The sequence below is a fragment of the Rattus norvegicus genome, chromosome 7 (genome assembly GCF_036323735.1).
Source record: "Rattus norvegicus strain BN/NHsdMcwi chromosome 7, GRCr8, whole genome shotgun sequence".
NCBI lineage: Eukaryota > Metazoa > Chordata > Mammalia > Rodentia > Muridae > Rattus > Rattus norvegicus.
Window position 1 is genome coordinate 127,540,991 of NC_086025.1, and position 18,066 is coordinate 127,559,056.

Sequence of the window (18,066 nt, forward strand, 5' to 3'; positions counted from 1 at the left end):
TCAGTGTTTCCCGGAGTTGACGGACACTTGGATTCTATAATCCCCGCTAAGAGTGGTGTGTCACATAGACAACATGGCACAGAATGGCAGAAGCATACTTACGGCCATGTCAGAAACTGCTGAAAATGCTGTCCTCATCCCAGGTCAAAACTCATCTAACGGTTGTTCTTAAAAGTCAACAGCCAATACGGCAATTTTTAAAATCAAGCATTCTAATACAATATGGCACAAGCATACATTAATTTGATATTTACATGCTGATGGATGATGACAGAAAAAAATATTAAGTCTGTTTTCCAGAAGTAAGCCATTTGTTTTTTTTTTTTAAAAAAAAAAAAAAAAAACAGGAAATTTTATATGTGCACTAAAACCTACAACTGCTAATGTGTGATAGTCTGGAATCTGAGCTGAGGTGTTCAGGTGACGTCATCATCACCACCATCACCCTCATCACCATCACCCTCACCACCCTCATCACCATCATCACCATCATCATCATCACCACCATCACCATCATCACCATCACCACCCTCATCACCATCACCCTCACCACCCTCATCACCCTCACCACCCTCATCACCCTCATCACCACCATCACCCTCATCACCATCACCCTCATCACCCTCATCACCATCATCACCCTCATCACCATCATCACCCTCATCACCCTCATTCCCTCATCACCCTCATCACCCTCATCACCATCATCACCCTCATCACCATCATCACCCTCATCACCCTCATCACCATCATCACCCTCATCACCATCATCACCCTCATCACCATCATCACCCTCATCACCATCACATCATCACCACCATCACCACCATCACCATCACCCTCATCACCCTCATCACCACCATCATTATCATCACCATCACCCTCATCACCCTCATCACCATCACCACCCTCATCACCATCATCATCACCACCACCATCACCATCATCACCTTCACACCCTCATCACCACCATCATCATCACCACCTTCACCATCACCCTCGTCACCCTCATCACCATCACCATTATCATCACCACCATCATCATCATCACCACCACCACCACAATCACCATCATCATCACCCTCACCATCTGCACGGCTGAGCATGCAGCGCTCACGGTGCAAAGTTACATGTGTTGCCATGCAGAGCCTGGCCTGCAGTGAGGCCACATGATGCAACACTGGCAAACGCTTCTACAGATACCTTGGGTGTGTTACGCACTTGGGTTTCAGCTTAGCTTTCTGTCAGTGCGCGCTCAGAAACCTTGTGCTGCTACAGATGTTTACCCGGCTCCCACATTCCGACATAGGGTCACAGCCTACAGACTTAGAAGCTGGGCTATAGATTCAATGAAGGTCACACAGATACCATGTGACACTATTCATGTGATATCCTCTCCCCCCGCCCCCAGGGGTAGAGCGCAGTAAAATGAAATAAAAAGAGTAAATCAGTGACTCTCGTGAGTCAGGATTAATGCAACCCTGGAGGTAGGATTGATGGTCTGACAGTGGGAAACCCTGGAGGGAGACATGAACACATAGTCACTGTACGCATGACTATATGTGTTTATCAGAAGCAAGTTGGAGCTGGAGAGATGGCTCAGAAGTTAAGAGCACTGACTGGTCTTCCAGAGGTCCTGAGTTCAAGTCCCAGCAACCACACGGTGGGTGGCTCACAACCATGTGTAATGAGGTCTGATGCCCTCTCCTGGTGTGTCTGAAGACAGCTACAGTGTATTCATATACATTAAAAAAGTAAATAAATCTTTTTTTAAAAAAGAAGCATAAGTTAAATTATTAGGACGTAAATGGTAGCATAAACAATCTCTTATAAGCATAAATTCATTAAAGAAGCATAAATTATTAGGATATAAAGCATTACTTAATCTAAAAGTTACCTAAGAAGGGAGGGTCAGATTTGTCTCTAGCAGACAATGCTTATTTAAAATCTAAGTGACAGTGACTTCTGATCACGTTTACCTGGTGCAGTGCATATGTGTCAGCTGACTCCTCTTCCTCGGTCACCAGGTGAACCTAGTTTTATAAAAAAGAAAAAAATATACGACAGAAATGAGTGGTTCCCAAATGCTGAGATTACCTCACTGATCCCTGACTCTGGCCCACACACTGAATATACACATGCTCAAACACCGTCTCTTTATAATCGCTTGTCTCCAGAGAAGCCCACGACACAAAAACAGGCCAATCCTTTCTGCATCGACCTCACAGTGCAGAAGCGAGCGAGCAAGCGAGCGAGCGAGCGAGCGAGCTGCAACCGTGGCTGCCTCCCGACAGCACTTCTTCTGTCACCCACGAATTATGCCGAACTGAACATCTGCTTCTACAGAGCCAGCCCTGCCTTCAACCACCCCGTCCCCAGGAAACACGGCCATAGTTTACCCAGCCGTTTGCCAGTATTTGTTCCAGAGAACGGTTGTAGGCTTCAGAGACGGGAAGAGAAGGAAGGTGGTGTGCGATGTATTACGTTTGAAAAGCTCTGCTCAGAGCGTCACAGAACACACAGTCCTTGGCTGGAGAGATGCTCAGCTGTGAGCAGCCCTTGCCACTCTTGCAGAGACACGGACGGTGCCTGAATAAATCATGGGTTTCAGACATAGGGCCGATAAATTCATGCTGGGTTCTCTTTTAATTAGCCCAAGGTAGATCTCTATTACCTCAAATTATTCGTATATAGGGAGCCCAGCATTAATCTAGGTGAAGCTTTCTTTAGGCAAAGCTCAGAGTCGACCTTCCCTCACGTTTTGAAGTGCTGGGCTGTGATGTATCTTTATTAACTGACTACTAGATCTACATTCTGGTTCCTCCTCAGGAGACCCACCTAGACTCCTGGGTCTTTTTAGGCACACTACCTTGGCGGTTCTGAATTTTTCCGAAACTTCCCACCTGGGCATCAGCTCTCATTCCTATAGAATGAGAGTTAAAGAACCAGATATCTGAAATCCTTTTCCCCTAAAACCTAACAATTTTACAATGTGTCATATCCTCATAGCACCATCAAAGAACTTTCTTTCGGGGAAAGCAGAGAGACACATGCTGGCCGAGGAGGCCAGGGACAGAGCACGCCTAGTTGGGGTGTGTGGGCAAGCCAGCTCTGGACGGTTCATTCTTGTTTTTAAGAGGACAGATCTGTGCATTACACGTACAGGTGTGTGTGTGTGTGTGTGTGTGTGTGTGTGTGTGTGTGTGTGTGTGTGTGTGTCTGTGTGTGTGTGTGTGTGTGTGTGTGTGTGTGTTTGGAAGTGTGCTCTTTAATGAAAGCCTTGCCACCTTTCACTCTGTGCCACTGTTTCTACACTTAGCAACCCTTGGCTGTCAGAAAAGTCAAGCCGGAAACCAGCAAACGGAATTGCTGTCTCTGGTGCGGCGAGTCACCTCCGTGGCCGGTACTCACTTTACTGCTTGGAAGATGCTCGTCCGCATCTTCATCCAAGCAGACCAGGTCCCCCTTCACCACCTTGGGTCCGTAGGCTGCCAGTCTGTACGACGCTGCCTCGTTCCAAATCCTGCTACTGTATGCGTGGATGTAGAATATACGCATGGAATGGGGGAAGGAGAACCAGGCCTGGACGCAGCCTTCCTCCGTCACGCCAAAGCGATGCAAGGACTCCAGCAGCGCGCGCTCTCGAACCCGGAACTCGGGCATCAGTGAAAGCGTGCCTTTAGCGTCCTCTGAAACGAAGAACAAATCAGCTCGTAGCCACTTCCACGGCAGAGCTACCCGCAGGATGCCTTTTCGAGCAGCCTAAATGAAAGGCAGTCCTTTGTGGAGACATGGAGTAGTACTGGTTAAGCCCGATGATACTTGAAAAGGCTTGCTTTTCTCTTTCTTTCTTTTTTTTTTTTTAGATTTTATTTTCCTTGAAAAATAAGAAAGAGCAAACGAACCTCTGGTCAACAGGAGGGGCTGACCGGACCCCTTCCTTTAGGAAAGTGTTAATCTAATTCAGAAGACTGGTAAATAAAAACTACCAATCACCAAAGATCAAATAAGCCAGCAAGCTGCTGGGGTCTGGGAGTTTCGAAAGGAGAGTTATGGACATCCAATAGAACATCAGCGGCATCCGCAGCTGTAAAGAAACCTACATACCAGTTTGGAGGAAGTATTTCTTTGCTTTATTGACAGGATCATCCGCGTCTTCTGGCGTGAGAAATAATTTTATGGCCTTTACCTGGAAAAATTAACCAAGTAAAGATGTTTTATAAAAAATGACCAATTACTTTTTTTTAAAGGAGGCAAATTCTTGGGCATCCTTAAAGGACTGAAAATGTTGCTGCAATTTCCTCCTTCAGCTTCCAACACTGAGCCTGTTCACATGTAGAGATGATCTTCGATACAAACTAGCATACAAAGTAACAACCAAAATACCCTCGCCAAGCACTTCAACAATTACATTCCTGTCATTCTTTTCTCTTTATTGTTTGTTTTATGTATCTGAGTACAGCGCCCATTCCCTTCACTCTTTACTTGGCTGAAATAATATAAAGGCATAATAACATAAACACTCGGACTTGTCCGACGTGGGACAAAAACAGGGAAGGGAGAATGCCAGAGCCTCTGGTTTGGCTTATATCCTCAACGTCCTTGAAATGTTGGGTCTTACAAAACAAGTTATGGCTAGCAAGGCAACTCAGTATATAAAGGTACCTCCCACCAAGCATGATGACCAGAGTTCAGTCCCCAGGACACACATGGCGGAAGGGGAGAACTGACTTTGGCAAGCTGTCCTTCACACTGCCAAAATATGATAGAAAGTGTTAATTATCTGTTTTGTTTAGGCTGGAGAGATGGCTCAGTGGTTAAGAGCACTGGCTGCTCTTCCAGAGGTCCTGAGTTCAATTCCCAGCAACCACATGGTGGCTCACAACCATCTGTAATGAGATTCGATGCCCTCTTCTGGTGGGTCTGAAGACAGCTACAGGGTAGTCATATACACAAAATAAATCTTAAAAAAATACATATTTTATTTTGTCTTTCATTTTTTTTCAGAGCTAAGGACCAAACCCAGGGCCTTGCACTTGCTATGCAAGCACTCCACCACTGAGCTAAATCCCCAACTCCTATTTAACATTTTAATAGTTTATTTTAAACCACACATATATGTGATGTTTCTTTCTTTCTTTTATTTAGAAAAGGTATCTACTTGGTTCCTGTTACTGTATCGCCGTATGTACACCAGGACTTCTACCTAAGACAGCTCACGGTATAAAAGAACTTAGAGAGGTTCATCCATTCCACTTCCCATCCCATCCTCTTCTACAGCACTGATCCGAGCAAATACTCATTAAAAAGCTAAGGCATCTGGTGCCTGTTGACTTTCTGACGACTTGACACATGCCTAGATCGTCTGGGAAGAGGGTGCCTCCATTGAGGAAATGTCCTCATCAGAATGGCCTGTGGCCAAGCTGCAGAGCATCTCCTTGATTTAATGAATGATGTGGGAGGGGTCTGTCTCGCTGTAAGCGGTGCCACTCTTGGGCAGGTGGGCCTGGGTTATATAAAGAGCAACAACAGAGCAAGCCATGGGAGCAAGCCATGGGACCAAGCCAGTAAGCAGCATTCCTCCATGGCCCCTGCTTCAGTTCCTTCTTCCGGAATCCTGCCTTAGTTTCTCCTGGTGATGGATGATGTTTGAAAGCCAAACAAACCCTTTCCTCCCCAAGTTGCTTTTGGTCAGGGTATACGGTTACAAATGTAAGACTAAGGTAACATCCAAGCAAACATTAAGCCTCTGTCACGTGCTGAGGACTGTGTGGGGGTGTGATGGGTAGAAAAGACTGAGCAATCTCAACAAGAGAATCAAAACAAAACACAGCAAGATGAGAAGCCCCAGATCACAAATGCAGTGGCCATTCAAGTTGACTCACAGAACATAAAGATTGGGGAGGTAGTGCTGTAAGCCAAGAAAGAATACATGCGGTGCCAGCTACAGGAACAGGCCTCCAAGCTGGCTCTCATGATGCCCTGGGTACCTATGCCGGGCACAGTATTGCCCACATGTATCAGGTCTGATGTATATGAGCAGAACTCGGCAAAGGTGTGTCACTTTGCCCGACCTTTGGTAGCTGTGAGCTCTTCTACCATGAATCTTTTATTCAGTTATAGATTCAAGCAGTCACTGGTCAAGTCTATCTTCTCGGATAAAAAGCTAAACATGAGGCCATCGTGTGTACTCTGCTTTCCTGTAATGTGAACCCAAGAGCTGCCTCAGATTCTCCCAGGAGACACGGCATGAGGCATAAAGTGTGTGTGAGCACATGTGCGTGCACGTGCGTGCAGTTGTATGCCACGGTTAGGTATGTAGTGAGCGTGTGTAAGAAATACAAGGAACTAGAGTTAGATGATATTTTCTTTAAAAATTCTTACCATTTCATTCTTCAGGAGAGCCAATCCAATTCGGTCTGTTTGGATTTTCTTTCCTTTCCCAAATCTCTGTGGCCCGTAGTAATTCACAAAACCTTTATTCTATGAATACAATAGGATATAATAAATTAGAGCTTCATAAATATAGTATAATCAAGTTCTCTCTCTTCATATTTAATTGAGAAATGCGGCAATCACCAATAATACAGATGGAGACGGGCGGAGTGGTCCGAGAAGTGTTGAACAGTTTCACACCAGAAGGAGAAGGGAGCAAATTTAAATTGGCCATAAACCTTCAGGGGCTGGGTGCAAAGGGGGGAGGGGGAGGGGCTGCTGAGAGTCGAGGCCTGCCTGGGCTATGTGAGACCCTGTCTTGGATAAAGCTCTAAAATGGCTTCCTATTTACCTTACTGAGGAGGTTCTGGCTTACACCACCTGGCGTGCTAAGCCAAGAGAGAGGAGGTACACTGGGATAAACTTCACACTTAACCAAGCCGGATCTCATCCCCTCTCAAGCTCTTTCTTGCTCTGAGATTCTTCTGCTGTTGGGAGAGAGCCGGAATAAGGTACAGATTTCTTTTCCCGCCCGGCGGGCTGGGTCCCTTTACATTGTTCACTAATGCGTTTCCTTCCGCCTCAGTTTCTTTCTCTGATATTTCCTGGAGAGGGATGAAGATGTCACCTCTGGACGCCATGCTTCAAAAATGTCATGTTACTCAGAAGAAATAGGAAGAAGTTGGTCTCTTTGAAACATAAGGGGGCGGGGAGAGGGGAGAAAGATGGAAAGAAAGAAAGAGGGAGAGACAGAGACAGAGAGAGAGACAGACAGACAATGATGATAATGATGATGGTGATGGTGATGGTGGTGATGGTGGTGGTGATGGTGGTGATGGTGGTGATGGTGGTGATGGTGATGATGATGATGGTGATGATGGTGGTGGTGGTGGTGGTGGTGATGGTGATGATGATGGTGATGGTGGTGGTGATGATGATGATGGTGGTGGTGGTGGTGGTGATGGTGATGATGATAATGAATGAGCACCATCAAGTTTCTTGAAAAGGAAGAGTTTGCCATACACTTTATGAGAGAAGTAAAACAGTCGCTCAATGGATAATCGTGACTGAGTACCAACTCAAGGCTTGTTAATAAAGGATGTTACGATAATGTTTTTTATCAGTACAGCACAAAGGAGCTGTTTTCGCTTGTAAAAATCAACTGCAGATAAGGTAAGTGTTCTCTCTTAGAGGCAAAAGGGGGAGGGGGTGTTCATGGAGGGGAGACCAGGAAAGGGGATAACATTTGAAATGTAAACAAATAAAACAATTAATAAAAAAATGTAAGAAAAGTTGTACACTGGCTGAACAGGTTGGACACATACATTCTACTCAGTCTGTATAAACATATGTAACAACAGTTAAAGAAATAGAGGCCACGAATTTGAGAGAGAGCAAGTTGGGGCTGGTAAAAACAGAAGGGCTGGAGAGAGGAAAGGGAAGCAGGAAACCAATGTAATTATTGTAATTTCAAACAATAGAAAAAGTGAGTGAAAAATAAAACGCACATGGATTATCATTCATACACTGTCTGAAGCCATCATGCCAAGCAAGTGGGCTTCCATTTTGCATGGCTGTGATGGGCGCACTCTGAGATGTAGGGCCCTCAGAGATTTCGTCCCAGGATTGCTTCTCACTGCTGATATATGCTTTTCCTGCCACTGTTACACAGCCTAATGATTCTGCACCTGCCCACCTATTGGGCAGATTTCCTGCAGAATCAATGTGAAGACGTAGTTTCACGTAGTAATGCTGTGTAGACAAACTGATGATTTCGTAATTTCCTGATAATGATTTTATAGAACTCTTAACTTGATACAAGTAATCTCAAGCTCCCTATAGAACAAAAGCTGCAAAGAGAGTTCTGTAAACCTTCATGTGTCATGGGCCAATTGCACTAGGAAAAGAAAGCAGGCTTAGAACAAATTTACAATCTAAGAAAACATCCCTTCTAAGTTAGGGATGAGGCCACTATCTAGCAACTGGGAATGGACAACTGATTGAAGGTGCAAGGACAGAAGATAAATTACTGACTAGTTTACCTATACCAGACTTCAAAAGAATAAGGCACAAGGCAAGCGATTTGTCTCTTGACAAAACTGTGCTAACATAAAAAATATTACTTTAAACTTATACTGAACTTATGGAGTTAGTAACAGGCAATGAATGTTTAGTTAGGTCTTAATGGAGGCATGTAAGCAATTCTATGATAACTCCTTAGGTCTTAACATGCACTTACTGTGCCTTAAACTTACTGTGAACTTATAGAATGTAAAAACTCTTAGAAACCCATGTGATCAGTTATCCTGAGAAAGCTAAAAATTAATAGGCCATGAGGCCTTCTTCAGCTTCATCCAGTATGTGTGTGGTCTATGTGTACCTCCCCACTTCTTGTTCTCTCTCTCGATCTCTCTTGATCTCTCTCGCTCTCTCTCCCCTCCCTCCCTTTCTCCTTCCCTCTTGCTCTCTCCCTCTCTCCCTCTCCCCTCCTTCCTTCCTTTTCTCTCTGGCTCATGAAGAGTTGAGGAACTCCCGGCCTCTTGCCTGGCCAGTGAGAGGCAAAAGAACCAGGTAACTCTCTTTTCCCTTGTTGTTCTCAGCAGGAGTTAATTGCAGGAGCCAGCAGCTTTTGGCCCAGATGTCCTATACCACCGTTACTGCCTGCCTCAGTTTACCCTGTCATGCCAACCTGGCCCTTGACGATAGCCACTAAAGAAAACCCGACATCAGGTTAGAAAGAAAAAGGCTGTGTAAGATGTCTAAGACTTACCAAAGACTTCTGGGGAGAATAATGAAACAAAACACCCACAGGGTGAACCTGCCTACACTACCACACATTCTTGAGGGAAGACACCAGAGAAGACTTGTTTCAGGGACTGGTCCCTTTCTGCTGGGGCTGGGCACACACTGTCTCATTTAATATAGAACACATCGAGAAAACAAAACATATCAGCACCTGATTATCATTTTAAAAATCATTTATATATGCACACAGGTTGCAAAAAAGAAAAAGGAAAAGAAAAACAAAACAAAACCTCAATCTTTTGTCTCAGAGAGGATTATAGAGATTTTCCTTAGTACAATTCCAAAATTGAGTTTTCTCACCTTAACATTTTCTATTGCCTCCAAAACTCTCTCTCTCAGGTTGGCAGAATCATTTGGTTGATTTCTTAGGTTTCTGATGATAATTTCAAAGTGGTTTCCTTTGAGCTGACCAAGTCTGAGAGAATCGTCTACAGACCGAACATTAAACACATTCATTCTCTTCTTCTTAATTTCTTCTTCGATAGTTTTCAATCTAGAATCGGTAAGTCGTACAATCACTTAAATCTTAATTTGCAAATCACGTATTTAATACAGGCTTTAAAATGAAACCTGCCAGGCAACTCTTATCAAAACGTTAAGTACCGAAGGGGGCTGGAGAGATGGCTCAGCAGTTAAGAGCGCTGGCTGCTCTTCCAGGGGTCCTGGGTTCAATTCCCAGCAACCACATGGTGGCTCACAGCCATCTGTAACTCCAGTCTCAGGGGAATTCATCATCCTCTTCTCCCCTCCACAGGCACTGAGCCCCAAGTGTCACAGACATATGTGTGGGTAAAGCACTCATGCACAATAAATAAGTATGCAGAATGTTTGGGGGGAAAGCCTTCTGCCTTCTCCTTCATTCAAGCTGTAGAGCATCCCCAATGGTTCTGACCCTCCTGTCCCAACTTGTCTGTTTACTTCTCAGGGTCTGTCCAATCAATAAACCCACCAGCAGGGGTTGGGGATTTAGCTCAGTGGTAGAGCGCTTGCCTAACAAGCGCAAAGCCCTGGGTTCGGTCCACAGCTCCGAAAAGAAAGAAGAAAAAAGAATGAATAAATAAATAAATAAATAAATAAATAAATAAACAAACAAACAAACAAACCAACCCACCAGCATCAGAGATTCTGTTTTGAACACTTCCTTGCTCAAACTTTTAAAAATAACATATTTTAGAATCATATTAAGAAAAGAAAAAAATAGCTAGATTCAATTTTTCTTTAGGATGGGGTTGTCATACCACAGCCAAAAACTCTGACCCAGAATTGTCCTCTCTAAAAGAACTTCAGGGACAAAAATGGAGAAGAGACTGGGGGAAAGGAGGTCCAGTGACCAGCCCAAATTGGGATCCAGCTCAAGGGGAGGCCCCAAGGCCAGATACCATTACGGATGCTATGGTGTGCTTACAGACAGGAGCCTAGCATAGCTGCGGCCCAACAAGCAGCTAAAAAGGGCCTGATGTAGATACTTTTTACACCCAACCAATGGACAGAAACCAGAGATCCCCGTGGTTGAATTAGGGAAAGGCTGGAAGAAGCTGAGGAGGAGGGCGACCCCATAGGAAGACCAGCCATCTCAACTAACTTGGATCCCGGAGATCTCTCTGACACCCAGTCACCAACCGGGCAGTGTACACCAGCTGATATGAGACCCCTGACACACGTACAGCAGAGGACTGTCTGTTCTGGCCTCAGTGGGAGAAGATGCACCTAAGCCTTGAGAGATTTGAGGCCCCAGGGAAGGGGAAGGTCTGGTGGGGTGGGTTGGAGAGGGTCATCCTCTTGGAGATGGGGGAAGGAGGAATGGGATGGGAACTGCCAGAGGGTAGACCAGGAGGGGAATAACGACTGGGCTGTAAAAGAAGATTAAAGAATTTTTAAAAACCCCGCATATGTGATTTGGTAGAGTCCTTATTGTCCCTCTCAATATATTTCTTGATTTCTAAGTCTGCTGGATGCTATTACTTGAAGAGTCATTGAAATTCCACACCCATGAACCAAATAAAAATAATCTTGCTCTCTCAGTAATATTTACTGCCTTTGGGTGTTGAAACCTAGCCTTTATTTTAACAATATATCTAAATTCCTATTCAGACCCCAGACCAAAATTATATACCACTTCTATCCATATATAGGCCTTAAAAGAATCTCTGTGCTTATAGCTGAGGGGTAAAATACGGAGAGCAAATCCAATCAGGGTGGATTCCGGTGCAGGATTTGGTTTTTTGAAGTTCAGAGGAAGTATCCAAAGCTTGCAGACTCAAGTGCAAGAATATTAATCACAGTATCATTCACAGAGAAAAACTGGATAGAATCCCTGTGTTTAAAAAAACCAACACAGACCTGGTTAAGTCTTTTACAAAAATTATGTTGAAAGTCTCTCAACATAAATGCTTTTATTACTTTACCATAAAATTATAAACCACAGAGGAAGTATGATTTTCACGTCATGTGTACACTCTGAAAAGCGTCTTGTAAACAAGGGATTAGGTGTTCACTGCAATTACTTTTGAGCAGTGAGGGCGTTTGTGAGCTGTTCCCTCTCTGATCTGAATCTCGATGAAGAACACAAATTTCTTTTAAAACAGCAAGATTACTGATAAAATTTTATTGTACTGAGACGTGAAATGTGAGTCCAATGCATTCTGCTTAATAAGAATATATCTTAAACGTCAGGGTTTATGATTTTAAAAACCCCACTATAATATATAAGGAAAAAATATTCATAAACCTTTTATGTCTTCAACTGCAGGTTTCTGAATGCCCGTGTATATTTAAACATAGTATCAATATTTATAAACAATGTAGACACTTTACAAACAAATCTACCACTTGTCAGTTTCTATCCTAAAATTTCCTAATTTTTATAAGATTTTTTTATCTTTTATTTATGTGTGCCTGTATGAACGCATGCAGCATGTGAGGGGCCAGGATAGGTCACCGGGTCCCTTGGAGCTGGCCTGAGGCAGGTGTGAGTCTCCTAACATGAGCGCTAGGAACTGAACTTGGATCATCTGGAAGAACAGAAAGTGTCTGTAACCCTGAGCCATCCATCTTGCCAGCCCCAAACTTCATATATGTGCACACTTATATACATGGAAAACAATTATTTTCTTAATGTAGAATGTGCTGTTTAGTGTGTAATCAGTAAAGATAAGGTGGCCCCAATGCTATTTGGAGTGTTAACCCTATACTTTACCAGAAACAATGCCTCATTACCTCTCAGGAGTCACTTTTCTAACTACCATTGATTGATAGGTGATTGCTTTCTTGTCTTTAAGGCCCGCGTAACTAAAATCCGAAGGAATAACGCCAAGTTGGATGGCCAGAAAACCAATTGCTTCGAACATCTCCAGATTTTCCTTTTGTAGGGTGAAAGCTGAAACAAAATAAGTCCAGGTTACAGGGAAGAAGGCATCGCTCATAATTACATCCCTCACAAACTAACAGGTCAGGATAATAAACCTAATTATTAATGGTAAACGTGAGCTTTAAAGAAAATACACGGGGTTGGGGATTTAGCTCAGTGGTAGAGCGCTTGCCTAGGAAGCGCAAGGCCCTGGGTTCGATCCCCAGCTCCGAAAAAAAAGAACCAAAAAAAAAAAAAAAAAAAAAAAAAGAAAAGAAAATACACAACTAATTTCAGCTGCCATTTCAAGCATTTGTTGGCTCATTGAAGGTGTGAATTAAAAATTCACATTCTTTGTTGGGCTTGCAGGTCCACCTTCTAGGCTCTACCTCTGGCGCACTGTGTAAAGCATCACCTGTCAATAAAGAGCTGAACAGCCTATAGCAAGGCCGGAGAGAATAGGCGGAACTTCCGGGAAGAGATAGGAATTCTGGGAAGGAGGCAGCTGTGGGAGATCCGCCACCGAAACACAGAGGAAGTTGTTTGGCATTAATTCATAAGTAAATAATCCTCTATCATTATTCGGGAACTGAGGTGGACATAGAAAAGCCCTAACGGTTACAGTCCATTTTCATTTATAGATCCTAAATTCCAACACACAAGACTCCTGATTTGTTGAGTTTCTATTCAATCTTCCGAATACTGTAATAGCAGTTCTGCCTCAGGTTCCAAGGTTGAATGCTGCATAGCAAGCGCTGTACTTAGTTTACAAATCATCACATGAGTGCTTATATTAATAGATTAACCATAAATACAAAGCAAAATGGTGGTCGCAGGGAACTGAAAGGAAGACATGATTATTCGATTGACACTGATGTCAGAAAAGGAAGGTGGTAAGATTCACGGAGGAATGGCGGCAGTTGGTGGTCAGACAATGGAGGGATGGATCAGCCATTAAGGCTAGACTCACAACCAAAACCCTCAGGAATGGATAAAATGACAAATTCTTTTCTTATTTTTGTTTTCTTTTCTTCTTTAAAATTTATTTTTTGTTTTGTTTTGTTTTTTTTTAACTGGATTTTTTATTTACATTTCAAATGTTCTCCCCTTTCCCCCATCCAACCACCCACCCCTTCCCGACTCCCCATCCTGACATTCCCCTAAACTGGGGGTCCAGCCTTGGCAGGACCAAGGGCCCAACAAGGCCATCCTCTGCTACATATGCATCTGGAGCCATGGGTCTGTCCATGTGCACTCTTTGGCTGGTGGTTTAGTCCCTGGGAGCTCTGGTTGGTTGGCATTGTTGTTCTTATGGGGTTGCAAACCCCTTCAGCTCTTTCAATCCTTTCTCTAACTCCTCTAATGGGGAACCCATTCTCAGTTCAATGGTTGGCTGCGAGCATTCGCCTCTGTATTTGTCAGAGTCTGGCAGAGCCTCTCAGGAGACAGCTATATCAGGCTCAGCAAATTTTATATAATACACATTTTACCGGATTTTCGTAAACATTTAAAGCAGTGCCTCTCAACCTTCCTAATGCTGTGAACCATGAACACGGTTCCTCGTGTTGTGGTGAGCCCTATACCATAAGATTATTTTCATTGCTACTTATAACTGCGATTTTGCTGTAGTTGTGAGTCTACAAGTGCGTATAATGTAAATATTTTTGGAGACAGGAGTGGTCCTAAGCTACAGGTTGAGAATCGCTGAGTTAAAGGATGGTAAATTTATTGCATAAATACATAGATATGTGCATGAATACATGAAGGGGGAGATATTTTTATATGTGATATTTTGCTTCTTTTAAAAGGTTGCCTAAGCAAAAATTTTTCTTTTTGCTTTTGGACACCAATATTATCATAGTGGCCTCTTGGTGAACTATTTTAACTTCATAAAACTAACTAATACATTAGAAAGACTCTCAGATCTGGCCTCATTATCCCAAATCACTGATACTATTTCAGGTAGTATAAAAGGCTAGAAGCTCTAAGAGAGGGACGTAAGGATCTCCCTGGAAAGGGGAAATAGAACAGATTGGGGGGGAGGGGAGCTGGGGACCTGTGGGGGTGGGAACAGTAGGGATCAGGTGTGTGTTGGGGAGGGGGGCATACTGGGACAAATGACTGGAATTAGGGAGGGACTTTGGGGGCAAGGTGGAAACACAGGACAATGGAAAGCCCGTGGAATCTATGAGGGTGACCCCAGCAAAGACTCCTAGTCATGGGAGACACAGAGCCTGAGCCTGCTATCTTCTGTAACTATGCAAGGCCTCAAATGGAGGGACTTGAACACCAACCCAGCCACGAAACCTTTGACCTACAGTTTGGCCTGCCTGCAGAGTGTGCTGCAAGCAGAATCATCATCCAAGTGACCACAATGACTTCATCCCGCAACTGATGGGAGCAGATGCAGAGTCCACAGCCAGACGCTAGGGGGAGCTCGGGAGCCGAGTGGAGGAGGGGGAGGAAGGATTGGAGGAACCAGAGGGGTCAGGGACACTGATTGGGACTCACAGGGGCTCGCAGAGATCCGGGGAGACTGTGGGGGTCTGACCTAGATCCACTGCATATGTGCTATGAAAGAGTAGCTTGGTGTTCTTGTAGGAATCCTAACAGTGGGAGCAGGGCCTGTCCCTGACCCTTTTTCCTACCGGTCGACCCTTTTCTCTCCCACTTTGTCCAGCCTTGATGCTCCTGGTCTTATTGTAGCTTATTAGGCCTGTTTGGTAGATGTCCCAGGGAGGCCTGCTCTTTTCTGAGGGAGGTGGGGGTGGATCTGGGAAAGAAAGGAGGTAAGGGGAAGAGACTAGGGGGAGAGGAAGGAGGGGAAACCAGTAATATGACAGATAAATAAATAAACAAACAAACAAGAAAACCTTAGAGCTACTTAAATCATGTAATCCCTTCCTATAAGCCAGCAAATCACCTTAAATCAGTAATTCCCTTCCTATACGTAAACCTAGTTTTACTTTTCCTTCAAAACAGATTAACTCGTTTGTAGATTTTTTTTTCCCACGCCCGCATTTGCAAATGCTAAGATTTGAGCATACGAAAGACTTCCCAAGCCCAAAGCATTTCATAATGCCTGCGGCCCCAGCACTTTAGGGACTGGGGTTTGAGATCAGCCTCAGCTAAGTGAGGTCATGTCTCAAGAGAAGCAAAAGCTAGGGGTGCAGCCCAGCATTAGAAGACTTGCCTTGCAGGCACAAGGTCTTTGATCCTGCCCTGACATCTCACCTACGTCTACTGCTGCCGTGTAAAATCAAACCCATATCACTCCAAATTCAAAGGTCTAGCTCACACCTGAATCCTGTGAGGTGGTCCTTTCCCTGTGCCACACGTATGATGGATGATCACCGGAAACACTTTCTATCCTTCAAGTAAGGCAGACAGACCAATAACCCTGGACTTGTCCTCTGACATTTCATCGGATCCACTCAGCCTCGGAAGACCTCAGAGCCCCTAAGGCAGGAATTCTCAAAAATACATTCCCCGTGCCAAGTTGGCAGGAAATGATTCCTGGGGAACTGAGGCGATTCCACTCTAACCCTTCTGGATCTGAAACTGAAACAGGACTCAGAAAACAGGTTACAATGTTTTCTGTGGTTTCAATGCTTGTGGAAGGGTGAGTTCCCCTTCCTGATGAGCCAAGGCTCTCTCTTGCACTGAGGAGTATCTCTTCCCTTCCCAAGCATGACAATAGATCATCTCACCTCCAAACACTTAACTGTGGTTGGCATTATTCTGAAAACAGAAAAAAATCATTACTCTCAAAATTGAGCAAGCACAAAACAATTCCTTCTACTTCGCACATCTGTGACTGTTCGGTATGAAAGTCTTTTTATGCACACTTAACTAGTTCATTTTCACACTGAGCATCCTATTCGAAACTTCGTCTTTCCCCAAACACTCAGTCCATATGGTCTTTACAATAGCTCTATGACCAGATCCGGTTATTCAAATTATCCACCTTTCACAAACTTTACACAAGGAAGATGATGAGTAATTACATTACCTGTATACACTGCTCTTCTTCTCTTGCCTTCCGGGTGAGCTCTCTTTCCGTGTGCTTTTTCCCGGAATCTCACGGTTATGGCTGTGTTTGGGTTCCCAGCACTGTGGCTCTGCCCAGGAAAAGACTTGGTTTCCACCAGGTTTCCGAACTTCTTGTTGAGAAAATGGTGCACGGCCTTCCTGTGATCTTTGTTTGGATCCGGTTGAAAGGTAAACTTGGAGTTTTCTTTCTTTGCGTCCAAATATCTGAAAAAGCCAAGTGCTTCCTCTTCAGACACCAAGTGGCTGAGTTCCTTATACTCAAGACTCGGTTTTACAACCACTTCGCTGTTGTTTCCTACGGTTATCAAGAAGGGAAATGTCTGCCTCACAGCACTGTGCAGGGCAGCCCTTTGGCGTTTGTCAAGGATCCTGCCTAGGGACAATTCAGGAGACGGTTCGGTTAGTTCAGTGCTTGAATTCCACATCTCTTTGACGTCACGGGCAAAGTGATCCAGCGATGTGTGAGTGCTTTCATCTAAAAGTGAACTTAATAAACCAACGCTTTCTACTTCACATTTAGAAGTCGCACAGCGGACGCTGTTTTCTTTTTCTGAGTCACGATCCGAGCCCGCAGGCTGGACCCGGTCACCCTCCGAGCGCCCGGCGGGTGAGTGCCCGGGCGACTTAGCAGCTTCCTTGTTATTTTCACAGTCTAAGTCTACAGTCTGAGTATTTAGCTTTGGCTTCTTGACTTGGCAATTACTCGGTTCAGGCTGTGTTTTACTAAATTCACGAAGGGGTTCGTCGGTGGCCTTGCTGACTAACCGTCCCTGTTCGTCAATCTCAGTAACGATGAAGTCACCGGGTGAGGTTTTTATACTGCCCTGAAATCCGACGTGGTCGTTGATGAAACACAAGGAGCCAGACCTGATTCCGTCATCCGCGTCCTCTTCCATTATTAACGGTGCCTGTAAGAGAGACAGAACGCTCAGCTGGCAGAAGTGCCTACAGATAAAGCAGGATCGAAGGGGTCCCCAAGATCCACTCAGTCGTCTCCCTCTCAGGTCTGGGTTGCCTAAAAATCACTAATGACTTCCTTCAGAGATCTATGTGGGTGCTCTGCCTGCCTATAGCAAGCAATGGTCTAGGCGGCCATTTGCATCTTGATTTCCCATTCATTCCAAGATCCTATTATCCAGAATTAAAATGGGTCAATTTGGGGTTGGAGAAATGTTGCTTTGGCAGAGGACACTAGTTCAGTCCCCCAGCACCCACAGGGCAGCTCATAACCATCCCTAACCCCAGTTCCTGGTCATCTTGGGCCACTTTCTCACCTCTACCACCCGGCGACACCCAGGCACACCCGCAGTGTGCATGCACGCATAGACACAAAACGCATATGGTAAAATAAATGATCCTATTTAAAATGTGTAAATCTGCAGGGCTGTGGTGGTGGCGCTGATCTAAAGTCCCAGCCCTTGGGAGGC

At 44.5% G+C, this 18,066-nt stretch overlaps 1 protein-coding gene and 1 long non-coding RNA gene across 6 annotated transcripts in view; one reads left to right on the plus strand and one right to left on the minus strand.

The window, feature by feature from the left end:
• LOC108351537 (uncharacterized) overlaps positions 1–5,323 on the plus strand; it is a 20,449-nt gene extending 15,126 nt beyond the window's left edge. The window contains exon 3 of the long non-coding RNA XR_005487348.2: positions 5,149–5,323. This is a non-coding gene — a long non-coding RNA (uncharacterized LOC108351537). The remainder of the gene's footprint in view (positions 1–5,148) is intronic.
• The window catches only part of Pus7l (pseudouridine synthase 7 like), a 23,152-nt gene that overhangs the window by 2,206 nt on the left and 2,880 nt on the right, over positions 1–18,066 (minus strand). For all 5 annotated transcript variants that reach the window (XM_017595307.3, XM_039080339.1, XM_002729847.6 and 2 more), the window contains exons 2-8: positions 16,599–17,547; positions 12,457–12,616; positions 9,541–9,733; positions 6,385–6,483; positions 4,108–4,189; positions 3,412–3,689; positions 1,980–2,033 (exon numbers count right to left, since the gene is read on the minus strand). In XM_017595307.3, coding sequence (XP_017450796.1) covers positions 1,980–2,033; positions 3,412–3,689; positions 4,108–4,189; positions 6,385–6,483; positions 9,541–9,733; positions 12,457–12,616; positions 16,599–17,535 — 1,803 coding nt within the window. In that variant the 5' untranslated portion in view covers positions 17,536–17,547. The remainder of the gene's footprint in view (positions 1–1,979; positions 2,034–3,411; positions 3,690–4,107; positions 4,190–6,384; positions 6,484–9,540; positions 9,734–12,456; positions 12,617–16,598; positions 17,548–18,066) is intronic.